Below are 22,443 nucleotides of genomic sequence, written 5' to 3'. Positions count from 1 at the left end.
CCCCTCAAATAATTCCAAAAGACTGGTGGTTCTTACCTGAAATATTGTGTTCATCTATGTGTCTGATAATTCTATTCTTTATTAGAGTTCCTCAGATTTGTCACTTAAAAAGAGCTGCTCAGGTGTGGGAATCTCCCTCTCGTCTTTTGCAGTGAAAACCGATGCAAAGTAGAGCATTAGTAGAATACCTACTTATTGAAGAAACATCTGAGAAATAAAACCTAATCTTTGTAATATATAAGGACACCCTGTAACTGTTTATTTTAACTGGGTACTCTAGTGTTTGATGTAGAGAAGGGATTTCCTCTCCTACACTGCTATAAATTGTCACTAGTTTTTGACTTTGGGCTTGGTGGTGGTGCTTTTTCCTTTTTTTCTCCCCCCTCCCCTGTATATGTATGCAGGAAAGACCATTTGTGTGTATACAGTGTTGTTGTAGCCATGTCGTGCCCAGGATATTAGAGAGACAAGGGTAGGTGAGGCTATACCTTGTATTGCACCAACTTCTGTTGGTGTGAGCGACCAGCTCTTCTTCAAGTCCTAGTTCAATAAAATATATTACCTCACCTGCTTTGTCTCTCTCACTTGTGTGTGTGTGGCAGCCTCATTCTATTACTTTCCAAAATCCAAAAGTTAAAAAAATATATAAAATAAAAATGGAGTATTTCGATACAGTGCATGCGAAAAATGGTTGGAACTTCTGGAAGAAGGAGAAAGCCAAGTGTACCAGGATTTTTCAGTTCAGTAAGTATCACTTGCATGCAGTCACCAAGCCATTTTTCAGATTATGTTTCCAATGTTCTGGTCTATAAAATATCCACTTCTAGCCAATTCAATCAGCATTAACTTGAAAGCTCTGTTAGTAAGCACGCACACTTGAACAGACTTACATCAGTTATAGTGTTCAGAGCAGTATCTGCACCAATGCTGAAATCTGAACCCGGTACATTGTTGGATACAGTTGCAGGAACCATAACCATTGGAACACAGAACTCGTCATATTTCTCACGGGCAGCTGATAATTCCAAAAGTCCCAGGTAGGCCTGTTGGGCACAGGCATGATGTGAACAATCAGAAGGGATAAAAAGAGGACAAGGGTGGAAATATAACATGGATGAGGCCACAGGGAGAGCCATTTTTACCACAGCACACATCACACATTGGGTTAATAAGGAACCACTAAAATCTAATAAAAAATACATAAAAATTAAATATATATATATATACATTTAAAATCTAAGACAAACAATAAGTACACCTTTCACTCTCAATGAGCTATATACTTTATACATACCCAATGCTCTACATCAGAAATTGGCAACCTTTGGCACGCGGCCTGTCAGGGAAATCCGCTGGCAGGCCAGGACGGTTTGTTTACCTGCAGCATCCGCAGGTTCGGCCGATCGCGGCTCCCACTGGCTGTGGTTTGCTATTCCGGGCCAATGGGGGCTGTGGGAAGCAGCGGCCAGCACATCCCTCGACCCGCACCACTTCCCGCAGCCCCCATTGGCCTGGAACGGTGAACCGTTGCCCATGAGAGCTGCGATTGGCCGAACCTGTGGACTCTGCAGGTAAACAAACCGTCCCAGCTCACCAGCAGATTTCCCTGACGGGCCAAATGCCAAAGGTTGCTGATCCCTACTCTATATAATAGAAAAATGTTACTGATTCCCATACATTTTAATATCATAGTTATTTTCATTTAAATTCCCTTAATCTCATTGCTATGGACCTGATTCAGCAAAATACTTATGCAGGCACATAAATCCATCCACATTCAGGAAGGCACTTAGGGAAGTGCTTAATTTTAAACATATTCTTACGCACTTTCCTGAAAAGGAATGCTTTCCTGAATCAGGGCCTACATTAAGTAAAAGTTATTTTGGTTAAAAGACTTAAAAACTTGTCTCCAAAAATAAAAATATATTTCTAGATTATTGACCCGGAAATTAAAATATATCAGAATGAAATGAACATGTGAACTGGAGTGGCTTAAACAAGAAGCCAGGGTGCAGTTTTTATTATAATTTAAAGATTACTATGGGGATTTTCAAAGATGCTCTCATTTCTCAGGAACACAAGTCCCCTTGGAACTTGTGTTCCTAAGTCACTTTGGCTCTTTTGAAAATCTGTTCTACCCTGCTGTCTTACCTTTGATTGAGGAAAAAAATGTATTTTGTTTTCAACTTATTATTAACTATTCTGGATTCCAAAGCTCAAGAGACATGGATCATCTCCAAAATTTCTTATCTCAAAAGCTCTTGCTTGTTCCATATGTCAAAATTCATCATAAGCAAAATTTTAGTTATGGACAAAAGAAAATATTCTGATGCTTAAAAATGAGTGTAGCATGTTTCAATTCCATTCCAGCTAACAAGTTAACAGAACAACTAGGTAATGTACCTCAAATCCACCAATAACCATAAGGGCGTTGATGTTATTAATGCGCATCTGGTCAGCAATCTTCTCCAAATACTTTGCAGGGAGGGTACTAAAAATAGTTAAATCAAAAGGAGAACAGAGGTCAAATATCTAAGGATATTGCTGACAATACCCGTTTGTTTTGGTAGGATGGGTTGTTAAATTATCAGTACAGTGAAAAGTTCTATATTTTACACACTTAGGCTATGTCTGCACTCTGAGCTGGCAGGGCAGGGTGATTCCCCTGCTCGTGTACCCACACTCACACTTGCTTTCATCAACCTAGTGTGAGTATAAATAGCAGTGTAGCCTTGGTAGTATGAGCAGTGGCAGTAGAGGCACAGGTTCGCCATGCCAAGTACGTACCCACCAGTTTCAGATAGGTTTGTATTTGGCACACCTAAGCCATGCCTCTCCTGCCCTACTCCCTCCCTGGTATTACTGCTATTTATACTCTAGCTCGATGAGAGCTAGCCCAGTATGTGTATTTGACCAGGGGAATCACACCCCTCACTTGTAGTATAGACGTAGCCTTATCCATAGAAAGATTTTATTTTCTGGCTATCACCTATATTGAGATGATTACACAATACAATTGCAGCCAGTGACAAAGGAAGCCAGGAAAGGACTTTTGTGGAAATCCACTCCAAAAATTAGATAAACTCAGTCTATTATATCTTTAGTAGGTCTTCTCCCTCTGTTCTTTTAAACCATGAGGAACAAATAGTTTTTACTTAAGGTTTCCCTATTGCCAACAGTCCTAAACTTTACTGAGGGGATTAATTTAAATAGGGTAATCAGATCTGTGAAATCTAACATTAAGTTCTTTGGTAAATGGGTTGAAAGAATGTGTTAGTCACAAGAGAAAGCCATGATTCTGCAGGTTGCTCCATGCAGATAGACATAACATGGTTCTGCATGGACACAGCATTCCATTCACAAGTTGTATATCGCAAGACTGTAGTGTACCAAGTAACCATGCTTCTTGTAACTACCTACAATAATACTCTGCAGCAATAGCCTTAACTGTCTTAAAGGAATGATACACAACAAGGGACTATTTTAATTCTGTCTCTATTGAAGGAAACACATTAATACCACAAAATGCTGAATATTTACATCCTGAACGTAAAAGAGAACAGATGTCAGGTAAATTCTCAAAAATCAATACTTCAATACATAAATGTACAGTAAAGACTGCACATGCAGCTCACTCAGTGGTGGATTAGCCACTGGGACAATGGGGCATGTGCTCAGCGGCCCCAGCCAATTGGGGGGCACCCAGAAAAATGGGGGCACTCCTTCCAGGCAGAAGGGTCGGGGCATGGGGGCTTTCCCCATTCCGCCTACCTGGCGCATCTGCCAGGGAGCAGGCTCAGGGCATGGGGGCTTGCCCTGCTCCTCCCACCTACCTGATGCTTCTGCCGGGGAGTGGGGTTGCAGCATAGGGCTTGCTCCATCTATCTGCCCGGCGCTGCTGTCGGGGAGCAAGGGAACCCCTGTGTCCCCAACCCCACTCCCCGGCAGGAGTGCCAGGCAGGGGCCAGGGCAACCCCTAACCCTAACCTGTGCCCCAATTTCATTTCCTCAGCAGGAGCACCAAGGGTGGGGGGACTGGAGGCGGAAGGGGTGGGGAGGGGCTCTTCACTTGCTCTGGGCCAGGGCCTCACAAACCCCTAATCCACCTCTGAGCTCACTAAAAGGTATGTTTTGGCCACTGTTCCTTCTACTCGGGTAAAGTGACCGCAGCCAAAATTATGATATTACCGTTTTGTGCCAAGAAGCGACCCTCCTTGGCCAGTCCAACCTCCAACATCTCCCCAGCTGATTTCCTTTATCTACAAAGAAAGTTAAAAAGAGGAAGTTCCTTTAAGTAATTTTCCAAATGCTACTTCTTTGGTCATGCAACAGATGCAGTTTAATGTAAAGCTTTTGGCACAGATGTTTAGCACTGTGGGAGCTGCCACAAATGAGACCGGCAAAAAATCCCACAGCTCAGTTTCAAGAGGTTAATTTAATCTCCCTTTAAATTTTACCCTTCTCTCTATCCCCATCCTTAGCTCCCCTCTATTTGTTTTTTCTTCCTCTATGAATCCTGCCTCCAACTTTTTCCTCTACTCTTCTCTTTTGTCCCTTCTCCATCTCATCTCCTCCCCTTACCTTTAGTGACAGTATAAAGTAAGAATCCAAAACCAGGTCCCAAGCTTGGTCCTTCACTCATTCAAGAGAAGGAACAATAACTCTGCGGTGACCTAACCCACACCCCCAATCCTCTGGCCGATCTAAGAAGTGGAATATGACAAACTATGTATCCATCTTCTTTTTGGGAGACCAGGTTAGCTGATGGGTTGCCTTTGACATGGAGGAAGGGAAGTATCATGATAGACCTAGCCCCACTTTCTGAAAAAGCAACCAACCTGTGTCTGCCCTAAAGAGAAATCCTTCAGCGTTTCAAAAATACAGCATGTCACAAATCTCAGGACTTGGTTGCTGCATAGTGTAGCATATTCCACTGAAGGGGTATATCTGACAATAAGGCACAAACATGACAACAGATTCAGTGATTTGTCTGTTATCTCACTGTTATCTAGCCTATGCACTTATCTCCAGATGCTTCACACTCCAATGGCCACTACAATGTAGGCAGTCTGCCAAACACTCAACATCCTGCCAAGGTCACATTAAAGCTGTCCTCTGTGCAGAAGCAATGAACCTCTTATACAGAGAATTTCTCATCCAAGATATCCAGGAGGAGAAAGAATTCAGACCGGGTTAACCTAAGACAGGATGCTCTTAGAGGTACATTTTATACAGGGCTGCTTGTTTGCAGACACGTACTACATCTGCAAAAGTGTCTGAGTGAAAAAATAACTGCAGGCACAAAATTAAGTAGGCTGAGCCTCTGCCTACTTGGACTGTGCCTGCAGTGAGACAGAGGTACAACTATTCAGATTTGTGCCACATTTCAATGGCTGGCATAAATCTTGCCCCCTCAAACAAGAGAGCCACTCTTCTGAAATAGCACCAGCTCAGGAAAGAGACTATTTTTCTGTTCAGTATAGCACTACACACATTATTGGTGTTTAACAATTTAACAAATAATCTCAAACTGAGTATTAATGCATAGCTTAACTGGTTCTGGGCTGTAAGGGAATCCCGCTGCTGGTATTTAGCACCTCTATATTGCATCAAGACATCCTTAGTCTCTATAGCAAGTGCTTAGCAATAGGAAAGGTGACATGATCTATGTATTTATAAATTTTTGTTGGTAATAAAGTATACAGCTCCAATCTGAATTAACTAGGTGTTTCTATAGATAAGCAGGTAAATTTAAAACCTCTTGTGGAGTCAGTTCACTGAATGATATCACAATCATTTCTGTATTTCCATTAGAAATATGACAAAAAGGTAAAAAAAATAAAAAAACAATTGACAATACTTTAAATGAAGTCATTTTGTACTAACCTGGCCATTAGCAAATCCTTCAAATCCATCGATGACAGCGAACATGTTGTGACCTTCAGTTATGCCAACTCTTATTGCAGATCGGACAGCAGCATTCATACCAGCAGCAGGGGCACCTACATTTAAAACTGCCACATTAAAATTAGTCTGCAAAAGAAAGAGAAAACAATTGTTACACAGAATGTACAACAGTGAAGTGACTGATAGATATTCTAATTTTACATAGCAACTGTACAGTAAAAAGATCTACAGCAGTTTTCAAAAGTTTAAAAAAACTGTTCTAGATTTAAGTGGGTGAAAAGGTTTCAGCACATTATCTTCAAATTTTAAAAAGCCATATAGAAACAATCAGTAAAGGAACAAAAAAATCTAGCTTTTCTAATTTTTTTTAAAACAGTTTTGACCAAGAGCTATTTGACTTGAAGATCAAATCACTCAGGATCTTGTATTTTCGTTCTAACAGGGTAAAAAAAAATGACAGAAAAAACCTCAGTTATCCACTTGGTGTCAGAATATCAGTGCAGAAATTTGCAACAAAAAACACCCAAAGTAGGCAAGGCAAAGAGTGGGAAGGGACATGTTTTGGTCCAGTGGCATAACCACTAAACATGTGTCATCAGCTGACTCATGGAGCAGAAAAGACATCAGCTTCAAATTAAAATGCCTGCCAAATCCTTATGCGGGCAAGATACCATAACAACAGTCACTTAAAGAGACTTTCACTGTGGGATTATGGTTCAGAGATCAGATTTAGACAACACAAACTACTTTGGGGTAAGTAATGTTTGCTATTGACTGGAATTAAAAGTATTTAGGTAAAGGTTTTGAGTTCTTTCAGAATTCAGAATGTCTCTCTATTTAATTCTACAGTGAAGTCAGGATAATGAACATGTGTATTGCAGTGATTTTGCAGATAAGGCTACAACATCAGATAGAGGTTTGTGACTTTACTAAAGATCAGAGCAGAGAACAAGCTGGGCTGTAAAGAGAAAAGTGCTTAATAAAACAAGATCTGCAATAATGAAGGGAAACAGAATATTATCAGGTAATTTGTGTTTTGTACACATGCTTTTATCAGTGTCAAAGTCTCTCTTTGCTTAATTATGAATTTACCTTGGATATGTCAAAACAATTGTTTGTAGGTGGATTTACAGGAGAGCACATTCAGTACTCCTCAGGTAACCAAATACACACAATCTTGTCATAAGATGTTCCTTTTATTTATAGGTCAGATAGACAGGGTCCGATTCTGACCTCACATCAGTTTTAGAACAGCAAATATTCTTTTCTGCAAAGGAGTTACTCCTACTTCACCCTGGTGTAACTGAGACCACGGATTCTTTCCTAAAGAAACAGCTCTATGCTTTGATTTCTATTGTAAGTGCTAAAGGTAATGACAAGTCTAAATGAGTTTGTGAGGGTAAAAAAAGTCAAGTTATTGAGTAAAAAATTAGCAAAACATCTTTCAGACTAATTTTAACCATGGTTCATAGAACTCTACTAAACTCACGCCTTCTCTACAACAAGCAACACCTGAAATGGAGAAGTGTTCTTTACAAATTAATCACTGGTTATTTTCCTTGAAAGTTGTACTAAAAAAAATAAATCTTTAAACTATAACTACACCTCTACCTCGATATAACGCTGTCCTTGGAACCAAAAAATCTTACCGCGTTATAGGTGAAACCATGTTATATTGAACTTGCTTTGATCCACTGGCGTGCACAGCCCCACCTCCCCGGAGCACTGCTTTACCGCGTTATATCCAAATTTGTGTTATATCGGGTGGCGTTATATTGAGGTAGAGGTGTATTAGACATTGGGCCAGATCCTCAGACAGTGTAAATCAGTGCAGCTCCATTGACTTCTATGAAGCCATGCTGATTTACATCAGTTAAGAATATGACCCATTACTTTTAAATGAAAGAAGTAAGTCTATATTCATAATACACAGAATTTGATTTCATATTTCCACAGTTGAAATTAATACTGCCAAAAAAATCTTAATAATGATAGAACTAAAACTTTGCATGGCTTACCTTCTGGAGAAGTTAAACTATGTTATTTTACATTTAGAAAGAGTGAAGCATTCAAGTGCTAGTGAACAGCAGAAGCAAAATGCAAAATAGTCTGAGCTTGTGTGGCAGCACTCATTGAGCTTTAAGCGATTTGTTAATCACATTCAGCAGCATCTCCACATTAAAATGACATGCATTAAAATGCTCTGCACGGATTTTGGCATAGCAATGGCCTAACTTAGGAGGAAATTCTTCCATTTTCAATCCCAAAAGAGAACAAACATTTTTGTTTTTTCCTCTAAAGATTACAGAGTTTAAAAATCAAACAGTTGAGAACAAAAATCATGGTATTCATGCAAATACTGCCTGGGCAGTGTTATTTCCTGGCCATTGTGCCATAGAGTGTGACAGTGCATGTCAGCCTGTGTTGGCCTGTAGTGAAGAGCCTAATTTTCCAGTATCTGAAGGAACACTATGCTGCTGCACACTTGGGATCATAGCCAGCAAAGCACTGAAGTACTACAGCTGACTTTCTATGACTTTTACTCTGCAAGAAATAGGCATGACTTTGCTGGATCAGGGCCTTATTATATACAGTATGTAGAATGCATGTGTATGCTTTTATTTATTAAGAATCTATAACAAAATATTAAGTTTGGGCTGTTAATTTATATGCAAGTCAAATTTAAAAGAACATAGTATCAACTGTCTGTCCTAAAGGATTTTATGCTAAGTAATTTATGAAAAGTTTTGTACTGCAAATTGATATTAATTTTCTTCTTCTGCCTTCAAGGAGACGTTTAATTTGCCTGATGACTAAGCCTTCACACATGGTATTGGTAAATCTTACATAATATTGTGGCTACTAAAAATGGAATGGCTGTGGTCATTAAATCTTTTTGCTTACATATGGCTGATGGTGAGTAACATTTGGATACTTCTGTTGCCCCATTGCCAGAATTTTGCATCCTAATAGATAAAGACTGGAATAGCTAGTAGAGGAATTTATTATCTGACCTTCTTGGATAGCAAAGAAAAGATCATTTTTCTTGGACATCACCTCAATATTCATCTAATAATGAATAGACTGGAGAAATCATCTTACCATTACTCAACCCTAGACTATGGAACTAGATGGTGGACACTTATTTGCTCCCAGGGCTCAGAGTCCACTGTCATTAAGTTATTAAACTATGATAACACTATGGTAATTCAGACATCTACAGATCTCATGCTCTTTGCTTTTATTCTCCATTGACCTCTTTGTTCTTCATTAGTATTTTATACCAATATTACAATTTTCAGCATTGGGCCCTTAACTCATGCAAGTAGTCTACTTGAGTTTGCAGGATTGGGCCCCCTGCCTTTTATAACCCTCTGTCAATACACATGGTATGGCTTGGGATAAACATGCCACAATAGGATAAGCATTAAAAATTTCTACTGAGAAAATGGTTATCAGTACATTATGAAATCTTCATTTTACAGAAATCAATTTAAGTTTCATTTTAGAGTTATTACACAAATTCTAAAATTCAGGGAGTTTTGGGTGAAAAAGGCTTGATATAAATAAATCTGTGGCAAAACTGAAGCACAGGTCCTGAAAATTCTACCATCCAGCTGTTGAGCACAAGTGTAAAATAATTAAAAAAAAAAAAAAAAGCCAAATAAAATCTCATTACCATGCAAAACTAAAACATACTCTCAAAACCTACAAAGGTTACTGAGCTGTCTAAGGTTAATCACTATGCAAGTAATTACGTACACTACATGAGAGATCGTCCTGTAAAAGAGAACAGAAAGATTTTAAAGTAACAGGCTACTCCTACAGACATTTTCTGCTAATTAACAACCTACCGATTGTAACGAGATAGTAATGACAATCCTACAGTGCAAGAGTTCGCCGTACAAATGGATTAATACTCAAAACTTGATAAATTACTCAAGAAACAAAATCTTCATCAAGAAACTTAGACACTGAAAAATGTTTGTTTATTTATTTTGCACTAGAATACTATGGGTGATTCCCTTACCTAGTATACGGAGCAATGCTGATTTATACCAGCTGAGGATTTTTATCTTACCATAGATTTTTTAAGTTATTTTTCTTTCTGTAATAGGTCACTACATTATTATATTCTTGGCTTTTCTACTCTTGCTTCTTCCATTCCACCCTGTTCTTGTCTTTTTCCCTCAGTAAGTTTGACTAGTTTTCTATGTGTGTTTGCTTTTAGACAACGATAATTATATAAACTCCTGTGACACAGTATATCAACAGTTCATTTACACGTTTTCTCTTTAGTGAAAAGCAGTTTTCTGGATATTTTTAAACTGCCAAGCACCTGAACAGTTTAAATCTAAAACCTCTTAACACTTACAAAACAAAACCAAAAACATTTGTTTGATCAAATCCTAACAGTTACTAACAATTACAGGCCAACCTACAATGCCCACTAATGCCATATAGAGCAAGACTATAGCCAAATTTTATATATATATATATATATATATATATATTAGCCTAAAGCTAAACTCCTATGTTTAGGTACTAAATAAATGGCCTATTTTTTCAAAGCTGCTGTGCTGATCATCCATCAGCTTTCATTATAATCAACAGATTCTACTAAGTGCTTGGCACTCCTGAAAATCAGACCACTGATTTAGGCATCTAAATATGCATTTTGGAACCTGATTTAGGCTCCTATTTTTGACAATCTTGGCCTTTATGCCTAAAGATTCCTCTGCCCTGTTTTTTTCCCCTGCAATTTTATTTCTAGTTTTAAAATGGTCTCTACTTGATATTTCTTGTTTCCTTCATTGCCTGATTTCCTTTAAAGCATAACTTCTTCCTGGTTTTATCTATCTGCATGTTGCCATACTTTCTCAGTTGCTATATATGTATATAAAATCAATATTTTCTGTATTCATGTTTAAACTCTTAGCCAGTAGTTGAACATGGCAATAAATCTAAGACAGAAAGTTTATACTCTAGCAATTCCATTTTTCCAAAGACTATGGAAAGTTTGGAATTTTCCTTTTGTAAAATAAAGAGACCTGTGATCAAACTTAAAAATATAAAATCCATAGCTTTCTCAGAAGAAAAACCTAACAGGCTAACTAAACCCAATTCAGTGGAAGAGGGAAAGAAAGGAAGCACAACTACAAATCTAGCAGCATTAAGGGTTCAAGAGCCTAATCACACATTTCATGCAGAGAGAAAACTAGATGTAATGTTTCCAAAGCTCTGAGACTGCAGAACATATATGACAGAAAAACTAAGTGGAGGAAGGGTTAGTAAACATTACAGAGAAGGCATGGCCAGCTAATGATACAGAGCTCAAGAATTCATGGAGAATCCTGGCTCACATTCTGGGGATCTCAAGGCATCTACGCAGAATACTTTTCTTGGTCTGTGGACGCGATGCCACTGTTTGGCAGTCTGCAACTGCATTTGTAACACCACACCTCGGGGGTGGGTCCTCAGCAATGGGGTTTGAACCTGGGACCTCTGGCTCTAAATGCATAGAGCCTCTACTGCCTGAGCAAAAAGTCTCACTTCTGTTACCTTCGGCTGTATAAGACACAACCTCTTTGGCCCTGCTACCACTACAGGGGAACAGAGCACCACACTCAATAATGTGGTATGGGAATATTTTTGCAAACTAAAATGGCATGTTTGGTTTGCACTACATGTGGAGGTCATGATATTAGCTGTTCACAACATTTCTGGGTGGCCACCTGGTATGCATGTGAACGTTCCCTAAGTTTAACCTGATTTTTTTTTTCAAAATGTCATATTCACATTGTTCTTCCATAAAAAATATAACTCATCCAATCAGGAAGAAGGAAAAACAACAGGCAATTTAGGTGATTTATCCTACACCACAGATCACGAATAATGAAAACGGAATAGTCAAAATGAACAAACTGTGACTAGCCCACAGGCTGAAATTTGTTTACATAAACTGTTTGGTGAAAGCCTCCTAATAATGAATATACTGGTAGGAATCAACAGTGGTTTATGAACAATTCACAAACTAGAGGAGAATCAGGGTTATTTTGCCACTAATCTATGCACAATGAATGGTTAGATCAGTCCCATGTGGCATACACAGCTGCTGACCCAACTCTACCTTCTAACCACACTGAGGTCTCACCAAGTGTTTTGCCCGTTGGATGCTGAGGTGAGGAATCCTCCTACCCAGTGTCCTCTCCCCTTCCACCAAGACTTTCAGGCTCTTTCAAGTCTGAGTACTTTGCTTTTGCATCCTTCCATGCCATGCCGCATAGGGTAGCATAATGCGAAGCACTATCACATAGATATACAGCAACAGGCACCATAGATAAACCCATGATAGATAAGTTCCTTAGGCCTGGTCTACACTACGCGTTTTAAACCGAATTTAGCACCGTTAAACCGATTTAACCCTGCACCCGTCCACACGAGGCCCTTTATATCAATATAAAGGGCTCTTTAAACCGATTTCTGTACTCCTCCCCGACGAGAGGAGTAGCGCTGAAATCGGTATTGCCATGTCGGATTAGGGTTAGTGTGGCCGCAAATCGACGGTATTGGCTTTCGGGCGGTATCCCACAGTGCATCATTGTGACCGCTCTGGAAAGCCATCTGAACTCGGATGCACTGGCCAGGTAGACAGGAAAAGCCCCGCGAACTTCTGAATTTCATTTCCTGTTTGCCCAGCATGGAGCTCTGATCAGCACGGGTGGCAATGCAGTCCCAAAGCCAAAAAGAGCTCCAGCATGGACCGTACGGGAGATACTGGATCTGATCGCTGTATGGGGAGACAAATCTGTTCTATCAGAGCTCCATTACAGAAGACGAAATGACAAAGCATTTGGAAAAATCTCCAGGCTATGATAGACAGAGGCCACAGCAGGGATTCAGCACAGTGCTGCGTGAGAAGCGTAACGGAAAGCCAAAGAATCAAATGGACGCTCATGGAGGGAGGGAGGGGGTACTGAGGACTCCAGCTATCCCACAGTCCCCGCAGTCTCCAAAAAGCATTTGCATTCTTGGCTGAGCGCCAAATGCCTGAAGGGTCAAAAACATTTTCCCAGGTGTTTCAGGGTGTATGTCGTCAATTTACACCCTTCCCCCACCCCGAAAGAAAAGGGGAAAAAATCGTTTCTCGCCTTTTTTCAATGTCACCCTATGTCTACTGCATGCCGCTGGTAGATGAGGTGCTGCAGCGCTGAACACCAGCATCCCCTTCCTGGTGGCAGACGGTGCAAAATGACTGGTATCCATTGTCATCATCAGCCTGTGAGTGCTCCTGGCTGGCCTCAGTGAGGTTGGCCGGGGGCGCCTGGGTAAAAATGGGAATGACTCCCGGTCATTCCTGGCAGATGGTACAAAAGGCTTGGTAACTGTCCTCATCATAGCAGCTGGAGGCTGAGCTCCATCAGCTCCCTCCCTTTCATGTCTAAAGAAAAGATTCTGTACTGCCTGGACTATCATAGCAGCGGGAGGCTGCGCTCCTCTCCCCCCCACCCTTTAATGTCCTGCCTGGACTATCATAGCAGCTGGAGGCTGCCTTCCCCACATTTTATCTCACTAAAAGTCAGTGTTTCTTATTCCTGCATTCTTTATTACTTCATCACACAAATGGGGGGACACTGCCACGGTAGCCCAGGAGGGTTGGGGAAGGAGGGAAGCAACGGGTGGGGTTGTTGCAGGGGCACCCCCTAGAATGGCATGCAGCTCATCATTTCTGCGGGATCTCTGGGGCTGCGACACGGAGCGGCTGTGCTCTCTGGTTCTCTAGTACACTTGCCTCATATTCTAGGCAGGACTGACTCTATTTTTAGACAAAACATAAAGAAGGGAATGACCCAGGGAGTCATTCCCATTTTTGTCCATGCGCCCCCGGCCGACCTCAGCGAGGCCAGCCAGGAGCACCCATGACAGCAGCAGACGTACAAAAGGATTGATAACCGTCATCGCCAATTTCCAAATGCAAACGGTGCAAAATGACTGATAACCATCATCTCATCGCCAATTTACAATGGCAGACGGTGCAATAGGGATGGTAATCGTCTCTGCTACCTTGCAAAGGCAAATGAATGCTGCTGTGTAGCACTGCAGTACCGCCTCTGTCAGCAGCATCCAGTACACATACGGTGACAGTGACAAAAGGCAAAACAAGCTCCATGGTTGCCATGCTATGGCGTCTGCCAGGGCAATCCAGGTGAAAAAGGGCGCAAAATGATTGTCTGCCGTTGCTTTCACGGAGGAAGGATTGAGTGACGACATTTACCCAGAATCACCCGCGACACTGTTTTTGCCCCATCATGCATTGGGATCTCAACCCAGAATTCCAATGGGTGGGGGAGACTGCGGGAACTATGGGATAGCTATGGGATAGCTACCCACAGTGCAACGCTCCGGAAATCGACGCTAGCCTCGGTACATGGACGTACACCGCCGAATTAATGTTCTTAGTGTGGCCACGTGCACTCGACTTTATACAATCTGTTTTAAAAAACTGGCTTCTGTAAAATCGGAATAATCCCATAGTGTAGACATACCCTTAGAAAGGAATTTCCTAGGAAGAATATTACTTGGCTTTAGAAGACTATTACTCTATACCAATTTTATGATGAGAATCAAAGTGTCTCCTACCAAGCCTCTATCTTTCACTAAAGTTTTTATTTTAATTATATCAAATACAGTACAAGATTATTTTTAGAGAAACAGTTGTTAAATTCCAAACTGAAAATATTGTTTTAAGATTTCTTTGTTAAAATATTCCAGACAAAAATTATTCTGTGCACTAGACAGAAAAACAGAATGGCTCATTTAATTATTCATTCCGTATAACTTACCTTTGGAAGTTCTGTATCTGGTTTTCTGTGAGACAATAATTTGTAGGTGTTAAGGTTGTTTTCAAAGCTCCTAAAGAAGGAAAAATAATGTTTTCATTATGTAGTTTTTAAATGTTTTGAAAGAAAATATGTGTTTTTGTAACTAATAAGGATCTCTTTACCTATGTGGTTTGACAAGTTGCTAAATTTGGCACTTTGCATCCCAAATAGAAGCCACACACATTATAGACCCCAAAAACCAGAGTTCTGATTTTACAGAGATGATTTAGAAAGATGAAAGGGGCTGTTAATATTGTTCTCATTACCTGCTGGTATCGGACAAGGTCCCTGCTAAAAGCACATACAGGGTCATAATTTTTTTACAATCAGAAGTGATCCTTTTAGTGATGGAAGGAGGATCATTCTCCTATTGCTATTCACTTTTAGCCCTGAATATGCAAGTATGGAAAGCAGCAGGATAGCCAGACTTAACTGTCATACCAGAGAGGAGAAAATTTAACCCCAAACACTATTACATTTTCTACAAGAAAGTGGCAACAGGAAGCTTCACTTTTACCCCTAACTGACATGAATGAGGGTGCAAGGTTGCCTCACAAAAACTGAATGGCAAGATTCAAACTTACAGCAATTAAGCTGGTTCAGGAAGTGCCATTGACTAGGCAATGACCATTTCTAGTCTGCGGAAGAGAAAAGGAAACTAAGGATTTTAGTTTAGGAGATGCACATTCTTCAGCAGAAGTTATTCTTCTGAGCTGGGTGAAATTTTGTTATGGGATTGAGACTGATAGGTATGAACTCACCCTTCAGTAAACATAACTGTAAACATAAGCCCCAACTAAGACAAAAGGAGTGTCTGAACCTGCCCAAGAGCTTTTTCTGAGTATTGCTTTCAGAGAGATACAGCCTAACGGAGCAGCTGAAAGCACTGTCCCCAACCCTGGAAGAAATCTGAGGAGAAGGTTTGGGGTCAGGGATGCAGGCTGACTAACATGCTCTTCGTGCTGTGAGCAAAAGAAGCTGTTTTTGGCTATCTGATTCCTTTTGCATTCAAAGACACAGGATCTTGTAGGTTCTTTGTAAATAACCAAAACTACATCAAAGTAATACCTTTCTACCATGAATTCTATTCCCAGCTGGAACATCCACAGGCCCCAAACTGACTAGCTGCTCAGATCAAAAGGGCAACATTATTAAAACTAAAGAGTAAATAATACCAAAGACAGCAACTCAAGTTACAGTTGCTGACCTTAAAAACTTTACAACATTATCTTTGCAACTACCAGAAGTTAATATGACTTAATATGGGGAACGCCTAGGGAGTATACTGTGGTAATACTATTTATTTACAAAAACTATCAACAAGTATTAAAGATGATAATGACTATATCTTACTCTCTAAAGTGCTTATCTTCATTATATATAAATTTACAAGAGAATATACTGAGTTACATAAGGAAACACATTTTGATCAGGTAGCATTCACCCACTTTAACCAAAATCACAGTGAGTTTCTAAATTCAGACACTTAACAGGAATCACATTGTTTGTTTGTTTGTTTGTTTGTTTGTAACGTTAAATCACAGATGCAAAACATTTTAAAAACTGGAAAGATGAAAAATCTAGAACTCTGAAAATAATGTAAAGTATTTAAAATAACAGTGAGAATCTCACTAAAATCCCTCTAAAATTTAACAGGCAAAGTAGTATTACAGATAGGGAAGAATGTGTTTTGTCATTAAACAACTTGAAGCAATAATTGATTTGTTTCTCTCATACTAACTTTCACAAATACTTAATAGAGTTTCACTGTTTTCACAGTGATCTAATGCAGTGCTTATAAAACGGCCACCTTTAGTAGGCCTGCCCACACTAATACACTATGTACTTGGTTCCAAATTTTATGCATTCAGTCATTAGCATTATCAGTCACCTCAGACAAACAATCCTGTTGACTCATTCCTGCTTGAACTGTAGACTTACATCAGGATCAAAGTCTATGTTAAAGTCTTAAAGCAACCTGCAGTTAATTATTGTTTCCTGTCTTTGAAAATTATAGGAATATCAACTTTTATTACTGTCCTTTCTAGGAAACCTCTGAAACCTCCTCTACCACTGTTACTGGAAATATAATTAACTACATTGTTTAAAATAAAATAGCCAGTGTTATTGTAACCCACATGCCTGGTACTGCAGCATTTGACTTTGTTTCTCTTAGGAGGGGAAGAAAAGCAGTGGAGAAGAGACCTAGATCTTAGCTGGATATTCTGTCTCTGCACACATGCAGAGAGCAGGACAGGGCAATTCAGCTAGAAGGGCATAGAAACTGTAGACCAGGGTGTGGGAGTTAAACTAACATGCTCAGTAGCTGGTTCTGAGGCTCTGTAGGAAGTTCTCATTGTGGGCAACCAACTGGGCAGGTCATACTCTAGTCACCCTCTGGACTTAGGAGTTAAAGACGCGCTGTGGACTCAGTGGCTGATTGACACAGGACCAAGTGATGCATCTGCCATGTGGACTGAGTCCCAATCCCTGTGCCACTTTGGATACAAGATACTGTTTCACCAACGACTGAGAGGACTGGTCAGCTGCTAACCTGAGGGCTGCACTCCTGCTAGCTGTGGAGATCCACGGACCGTTTGTTTGCTGACAGGGTTCAGAAGTGTTTTAAAGGACTGAGATGCTGCTATTTCTCATGCTCTGCAGAGTCCAGGTGACACACACAACATACCATAGTCACACCATAAAGACTGGAAAATCATCTCTGAGAGAAGATCAGAGCAGAATGTGTTTTGATGTGTGTGCGAACGAACAGAAAATGTTATGCTGAAACCTTATATTTGAATGTTTGTAACAGAAACAAAAGGGGGAAGGTCTGTATAAGGAACGCCAGCAAATTTACTGTCCTAGAGATTTTGCTTAAAAGTTATTCATAGTATTCCAAATACTATTTATCACATTTTATCCTATTTCAAGTGTGTTTTGTGCGCATTAAATGTTTGCTTAACTAAGAAAGTGTGGTGCTCTCTTTGAAATTGATTGGGGAATATTACCATCTATTTAGCAGAGTCTTGCATACAATAGTCCTGAGGTTTAACTCTGTGTAATGCTTTCTGAAAAATCCTGTAAAGACTGAACTCTTGCCTATATTTCAGCAAAGCATTAAGCTGAGGTGCAGGAGGAAGGGGAGTGGATAGTTATGCAGAATAATGCATGAGCATCCCCAGGCCCCGGAACATTAACGGGAAGGCAAAACAGTTCAGTATCTACTAAAGCAGATAGATGGGTGTGATTTGATGTGTTGTACCTTCCACGAAGTCTCACAGCCTCACAAAACTTTCTTTCATCCATTGCTTTCTGTACTTCTTGAGTCTTAAAAATTAATGAAAAGAATAGAATAAAAGGTTAGTAAACTAAGGACTGTACTGTAAATGGATCTGTTCTGAAACAGCACTGCTATTTGGAATCCTGGAAGGACAATCTGTTGTTTGATTTGTTGTCTGTTGTGACCTGCATCACACTGGCATTTTTATATTTTTCTTACCATTTCTATAGAGGACAACCAGGTTTGAGGGTGGGAGAGAGAAGATTGGCACCTAAAAGAGCCACAGAAGGAGAATTTTTTAATTTAAATTGGGATGAACACTGAATAATTTTGGAGGAGGAAACCAGATTAATGCAAATGAGCTATAATGGATGGAGATTTTGTAATCAAAGAGACAAGGTGCAAAATGAAAGATTCAGATGAAACTGAAAAACAATACCGGTTTCCAAATCTGAAAAAAAGCAGCAATGTTTCTTTGTTGGACAGCATTTATCAGTGATTATCCTAAAACAACTGCATAGTAATTACACACAGCAAAGACAGAAGAATAGATCATTATTACCAAGTTAAGTGTTCCATTCATGTGTTATAACTAATAACAGACCATTGATTGTTAGAGCACTTTGTTATAGTTAATGAATAAGTTTAAACTGGCTCTTCTCCCGGAACTCACCATCTGCACACACTCCATTAAAGGCAGACGGACAGCTTGGTTCCCAGACAGGGACACAACACAAGCAGGGGTATCTGGTGTAGCCTCTAGAAGGGCCAGGACAGCTTCCACGCCCATACGGCTTGCCTGAAAATAAAATATATAGAGAGATGTCTCTGTATTTGGGGATGCACTCAGTATTAAAAGGAGTAAATTAGTTGGCTCCCACCACAGAAACAGGGAAGTACCCGAGATTTCTCTTTACATCGTTAAAACAATCACTCTTTGATAACTGTGATCACAGCTGGTTATGTTTAGTGTACTGTGACCCACAAGACAAGTAAGACTGCTCTCATGGCTGGCTTGTCAAGCCCACTGCACAGTCAGGTTTTGATCAGAGCTCTTCTAAAGGAAATAGGATTACTAGTAAATATGATTATTAATAAATACATTATAGTCAAGGTCATTCTTTTTTAAATCTCCCCACCTACTTATATGGCCCCCATATACAGCACATACAGCACCTATCAGTAGTAACTGAGCATGTATAACATGCTCTCCGCAAATCCACAAACTATATCTTTCATTACTTTAAGTTGGTGATTTGATATGCAGCACTGCAAGGATGTGCAAGGCAGTCTAAAGCCAGGTGTACACTAGAAACTTTTGCCAGTATAGTAATGCTTCTGTGTAGTGTGATTATTTTTATAACATTTATATACCAGCACTACCCCTAGTGTAGTTGTAGTTGTACTGGCAAAAATACTCTTTAACCAGCAATGCTTATTTCATTTGGGGGAACTAGTATAAACTATACTTGCAAGGGCACTTTTTTTTACCATATAAGCTGTGTCTATGCTAGGAGAGTTTGTCCATATGGCTATACTGCTATAGCTATACCAGCAAACAGTCCCTAGTGGAGACAAGGTCTTACACTTTGTCACCCCAATTCTAGGCGATTAATATGCATGTGTATAGGGTTTTACTGTACATAATCCATATTTTTGTGTAACTCCCAGTTCTTTTGTCCATTTAGGGCGATGCCTAAAATAGCAGAATAGAAGGTGGCCCCTAACCAGAAAAAAATTACGCGCATAAGTATCGATTTCAGTGGACTGATTTGGATTTGATGTGATTCTCCAATTGTAGATTAAATTGCCCTCCTATAGAGAGGCAGCAATGGAATCAACAAGGAGTTAGGAGCCAGTAGTTACTGAGTGCTAAACCTGGCTCTGCCACAGTCTCTGTATGTTGCCTGGGGCAAACCGCATTACTATTCTGTTGCTTGAGTTGGGGACAATAATTATATTTGGCTACTTCACGAAAGTATTGAGGGTATTAATTGATTTTTATAAATGATTCAAAATTCTAGAATGAAAATATATGCCTAAGTGGAAGCACATTGCTAATACTGTTGCAACGTGCACTCTTCCAGGTTTGCAGACAGACACACGTTATCACCAGAGGTTCACTCACCAAAATTCTATCAAAAGCTGAAGGAGTACCACCTCTTTGAACATGACCCAGGATAGTCACACGAGTGTCAAATCCCAGCTGCTGAACCACAAGCTACAAAGAATTTCAAAGCGTAAATGAGAAATATAAAATACCAGCGTTACTAGGGCAGTTATATAGTGTGCACATATTGGGAATACTGTAATATTATACTGTATATAATATAAAAGTTCACACGTCAACAATGGTGACACAACTAAGGAATTTACGTAAGTCTCTTTGCGTCTAGGTTAGGAAAACTAATCTCCAGACTCCTACTGTGAAGGAAGGAATGTTCAGTTTTATAATGGTAAAGAAGTTGTTTTGGCTACAATGCTTTAAGTAGAGAGAGACATACTGATGTCATTTATTTAATAATAAATGAGCACTTAGGAAAACAGTCCTTAACCTTATAAAAAAGGTTTAAACATCACAATTAGGAGTCTGGAAAAAATAATCTACTGCAATAGGGTTTCTTTATAACCATCTTATAAATATACAATACTAAATATCTTGGAGTAATTGTGCAATTAAAGCCCCAGTGAAGGCATTTAGCCTTATACAGATTTTCTGATTCACTGCCTTTGGCTGATGTCCATGAACAAAAGGAGGTGTAATGATTTGTTCCAGAAATTTTGGGCTCCCCCAAATTAAAAATGTTGGTTTTATCCCTTTCAGTAACAGTAAAATTTGTCCAGTTTAATAGCCTGATGTTTTTATTAGGAAAAATCATAGCGAATGAAATAATTTTATACTGAAAAAAGTGCACAAAGAGGCACAAAAGAAAAACATATGCAGTTATTTACTGTCTCCAGCTACATTTTCTTTTCAGTCTATTTATTCATAAGTAAAGTACAAGTCCAGGATCACTAAAATAGGAACATTCATCAAAATCTCCTCTGTTACAGAACAAGGTTAGGATGTAAGCAAACAGAAATAAGTACTGCATACTTTCCCCTCTCCTACAAGGCCAGCAAGGAGATGTCTAAACACCTTACTCTCTCTCCCAAAGAGTTACATTCCTGTTATTTACAGCTTCCTAGGCATTTTAACAGACTGGAGTCTGTGTAACAAGCAAGTAGTGTTTTCCTCTGTAAATGACAAGATGAGTAACAACTATTTTGCACACTTTTACTTAAAAACTTTAATCGGTGCAACTAATTTGTAGTTTTTTAAATGGAGTACAATTCTATATTGATAAGTCAACGACTACTTCATTATTTTAGTGCTCCTGAAAAGTGCCAGACTGATAGCTATGGAGAACAAAGTGCTGTAATCACAGAACAGGTGAAGCACGAGCAGTGTCAGCTCAAGTTTCCCCGGCACCATTCTGTCAATGAATGTGTTTCAAAACTCGTTTCCAAAAAGGACCATTTCCAAGCATGAGAGGGTAATTCCACTCTCAGTGCCTATTTAATCCTTGGCCTTGGTGAGATTTTCCCCAAATGTTTCCTTTACTGGTAAATTGTGACGATAAGGACATCATTAGTCCAGCAGGAACTTGACAGACCATCACTTAATTTCCCCAAGGACCACCAGATACCATCATATAATAATTAATGATCTGAGACAAATTTAAGCAGATCTCCTAGAGATCAAGTCTCTAAAAATATCACTTCACTGACTGCCCTCTAATTTAACAAAAAAATAGGTCCCAATCCAAAATTCATTGAAACTAATTGAAAGATTCCCCTTTACCTCAATGAGCTCTGGATTAAGTCCACAAAGCAGAAGCATAAAAATGCAACTGGCAAGTACTGTAAAAGGCTGTTTTACCAGAACACCTGTGGAAATTCTAGTTTTAGCAGTGGAAAGGGAACTACACTAAATTATAGCCACAGCAGAAACTGCATTACAAAGAGGTTCGATACTTACATCCTTAACCTTTTCCGAAGTTATAGGTTTGTTGTGAGAATCAATGGCACCTTCTGCCACAATTATGATATTCAGCCTTTTCTTTCGTGCACGGTTCTATGAGAAGAAAAACGTTGGATATTGAAAAAAGGCCTGAAACAAGATATGCCATTAAAAAAGAGTTTTGAAAGCAAACTACTGTATATTAAACTCCAGTGACTAGAATCTTTTCCTTTGGATAATTTACCAAAGATATTTGTAGCTCAACTAAACCAATCGAAAAGGAGAGAGAGACATTTGTATACAGTAGAACCTCAGAGTTACAAACACCTCAGGAATGGAAGTTCATAATTCTGAACAAAACATTATGA

The 22,443-nt window shown here is 39.5% G+C and overlaps 1 protein-coding gene across 9 annotated transcripts in view; it reads right to left on the bottom strand.

The window, feature by feature from the left end:
- The window catches only part of LOC120398732 (phosphofructokinase, platelet), an 82,257-nt gene that overhangs the window by 22,935 nt on the left and 36,879 nt on the right, over window positions 1–22,443 (bottom strand). For 3 of the 9 annotated variants that reach the window (XM_039526320.1, XM_039526317.1, XM_039526319.1), the window contains exons 8-16: window positions 22,094–22,189; window positions 20,201–20,293; window positions 18,746–18,871; window positions 18,055–18,119; window positions 14,751–14,820; window positions 5,887–6,033; window positions 4,189–4,259; window positions 2,404–2,491; window positions 891–1,043 (exon numbers count right to left, since the gene is read on the bottom strand). In XM_039526320.1, coding sequence (XP_039382254.1) covers window positions 891–1,043; window positions 2,404–2,491; window positions 4,189–4,259; window positions 5,887–6,033; window positions 14,751–14,820; window positions 18,055–18,119; window positions 18,746–18,871; window positions 20,201–20,293; window positions 22,094–22,189 — 909 coding nt within the window. Of the gene's footprint in view, window positions 1–890; window positions 1,044–2,403; window positions 2,492–4,188; window positions 4,260–5,886; window positions 6,034–9,669; window positions 9,688–14,750; window positions 14,821–18,054; window positions 18,120–18,745; window positions 18,872–20,200; window positions 20,294–22,093; window positions 22,190–22,443 lie in introns of all 9 variants that reach the window. The other 6 variants (XM_039526312.1, XM_039526314.1, XM_039526311.1 and 3 more) reach the window with 3 other exon arrangements.

This window comes from Mauremys reevesii, linkage group 2 (assembly GCF_016161935.1).
Source record: "Mauremys reevesii isolate NIE-2019 linkage group 2, ASM1616193v1, whole genome shotgun sequence".
Taxonomy (NCBI): Eukaryota; Metazoa; Chordata; order Testudines; family Geoemydidae; genus Mauremys; species Mauremys reevesii.
The sequence above is the reverse complement of the archived record's forward strand: the minus strand, read 5'-3'. Positions and strand labels throughout refer to the sequence as shown.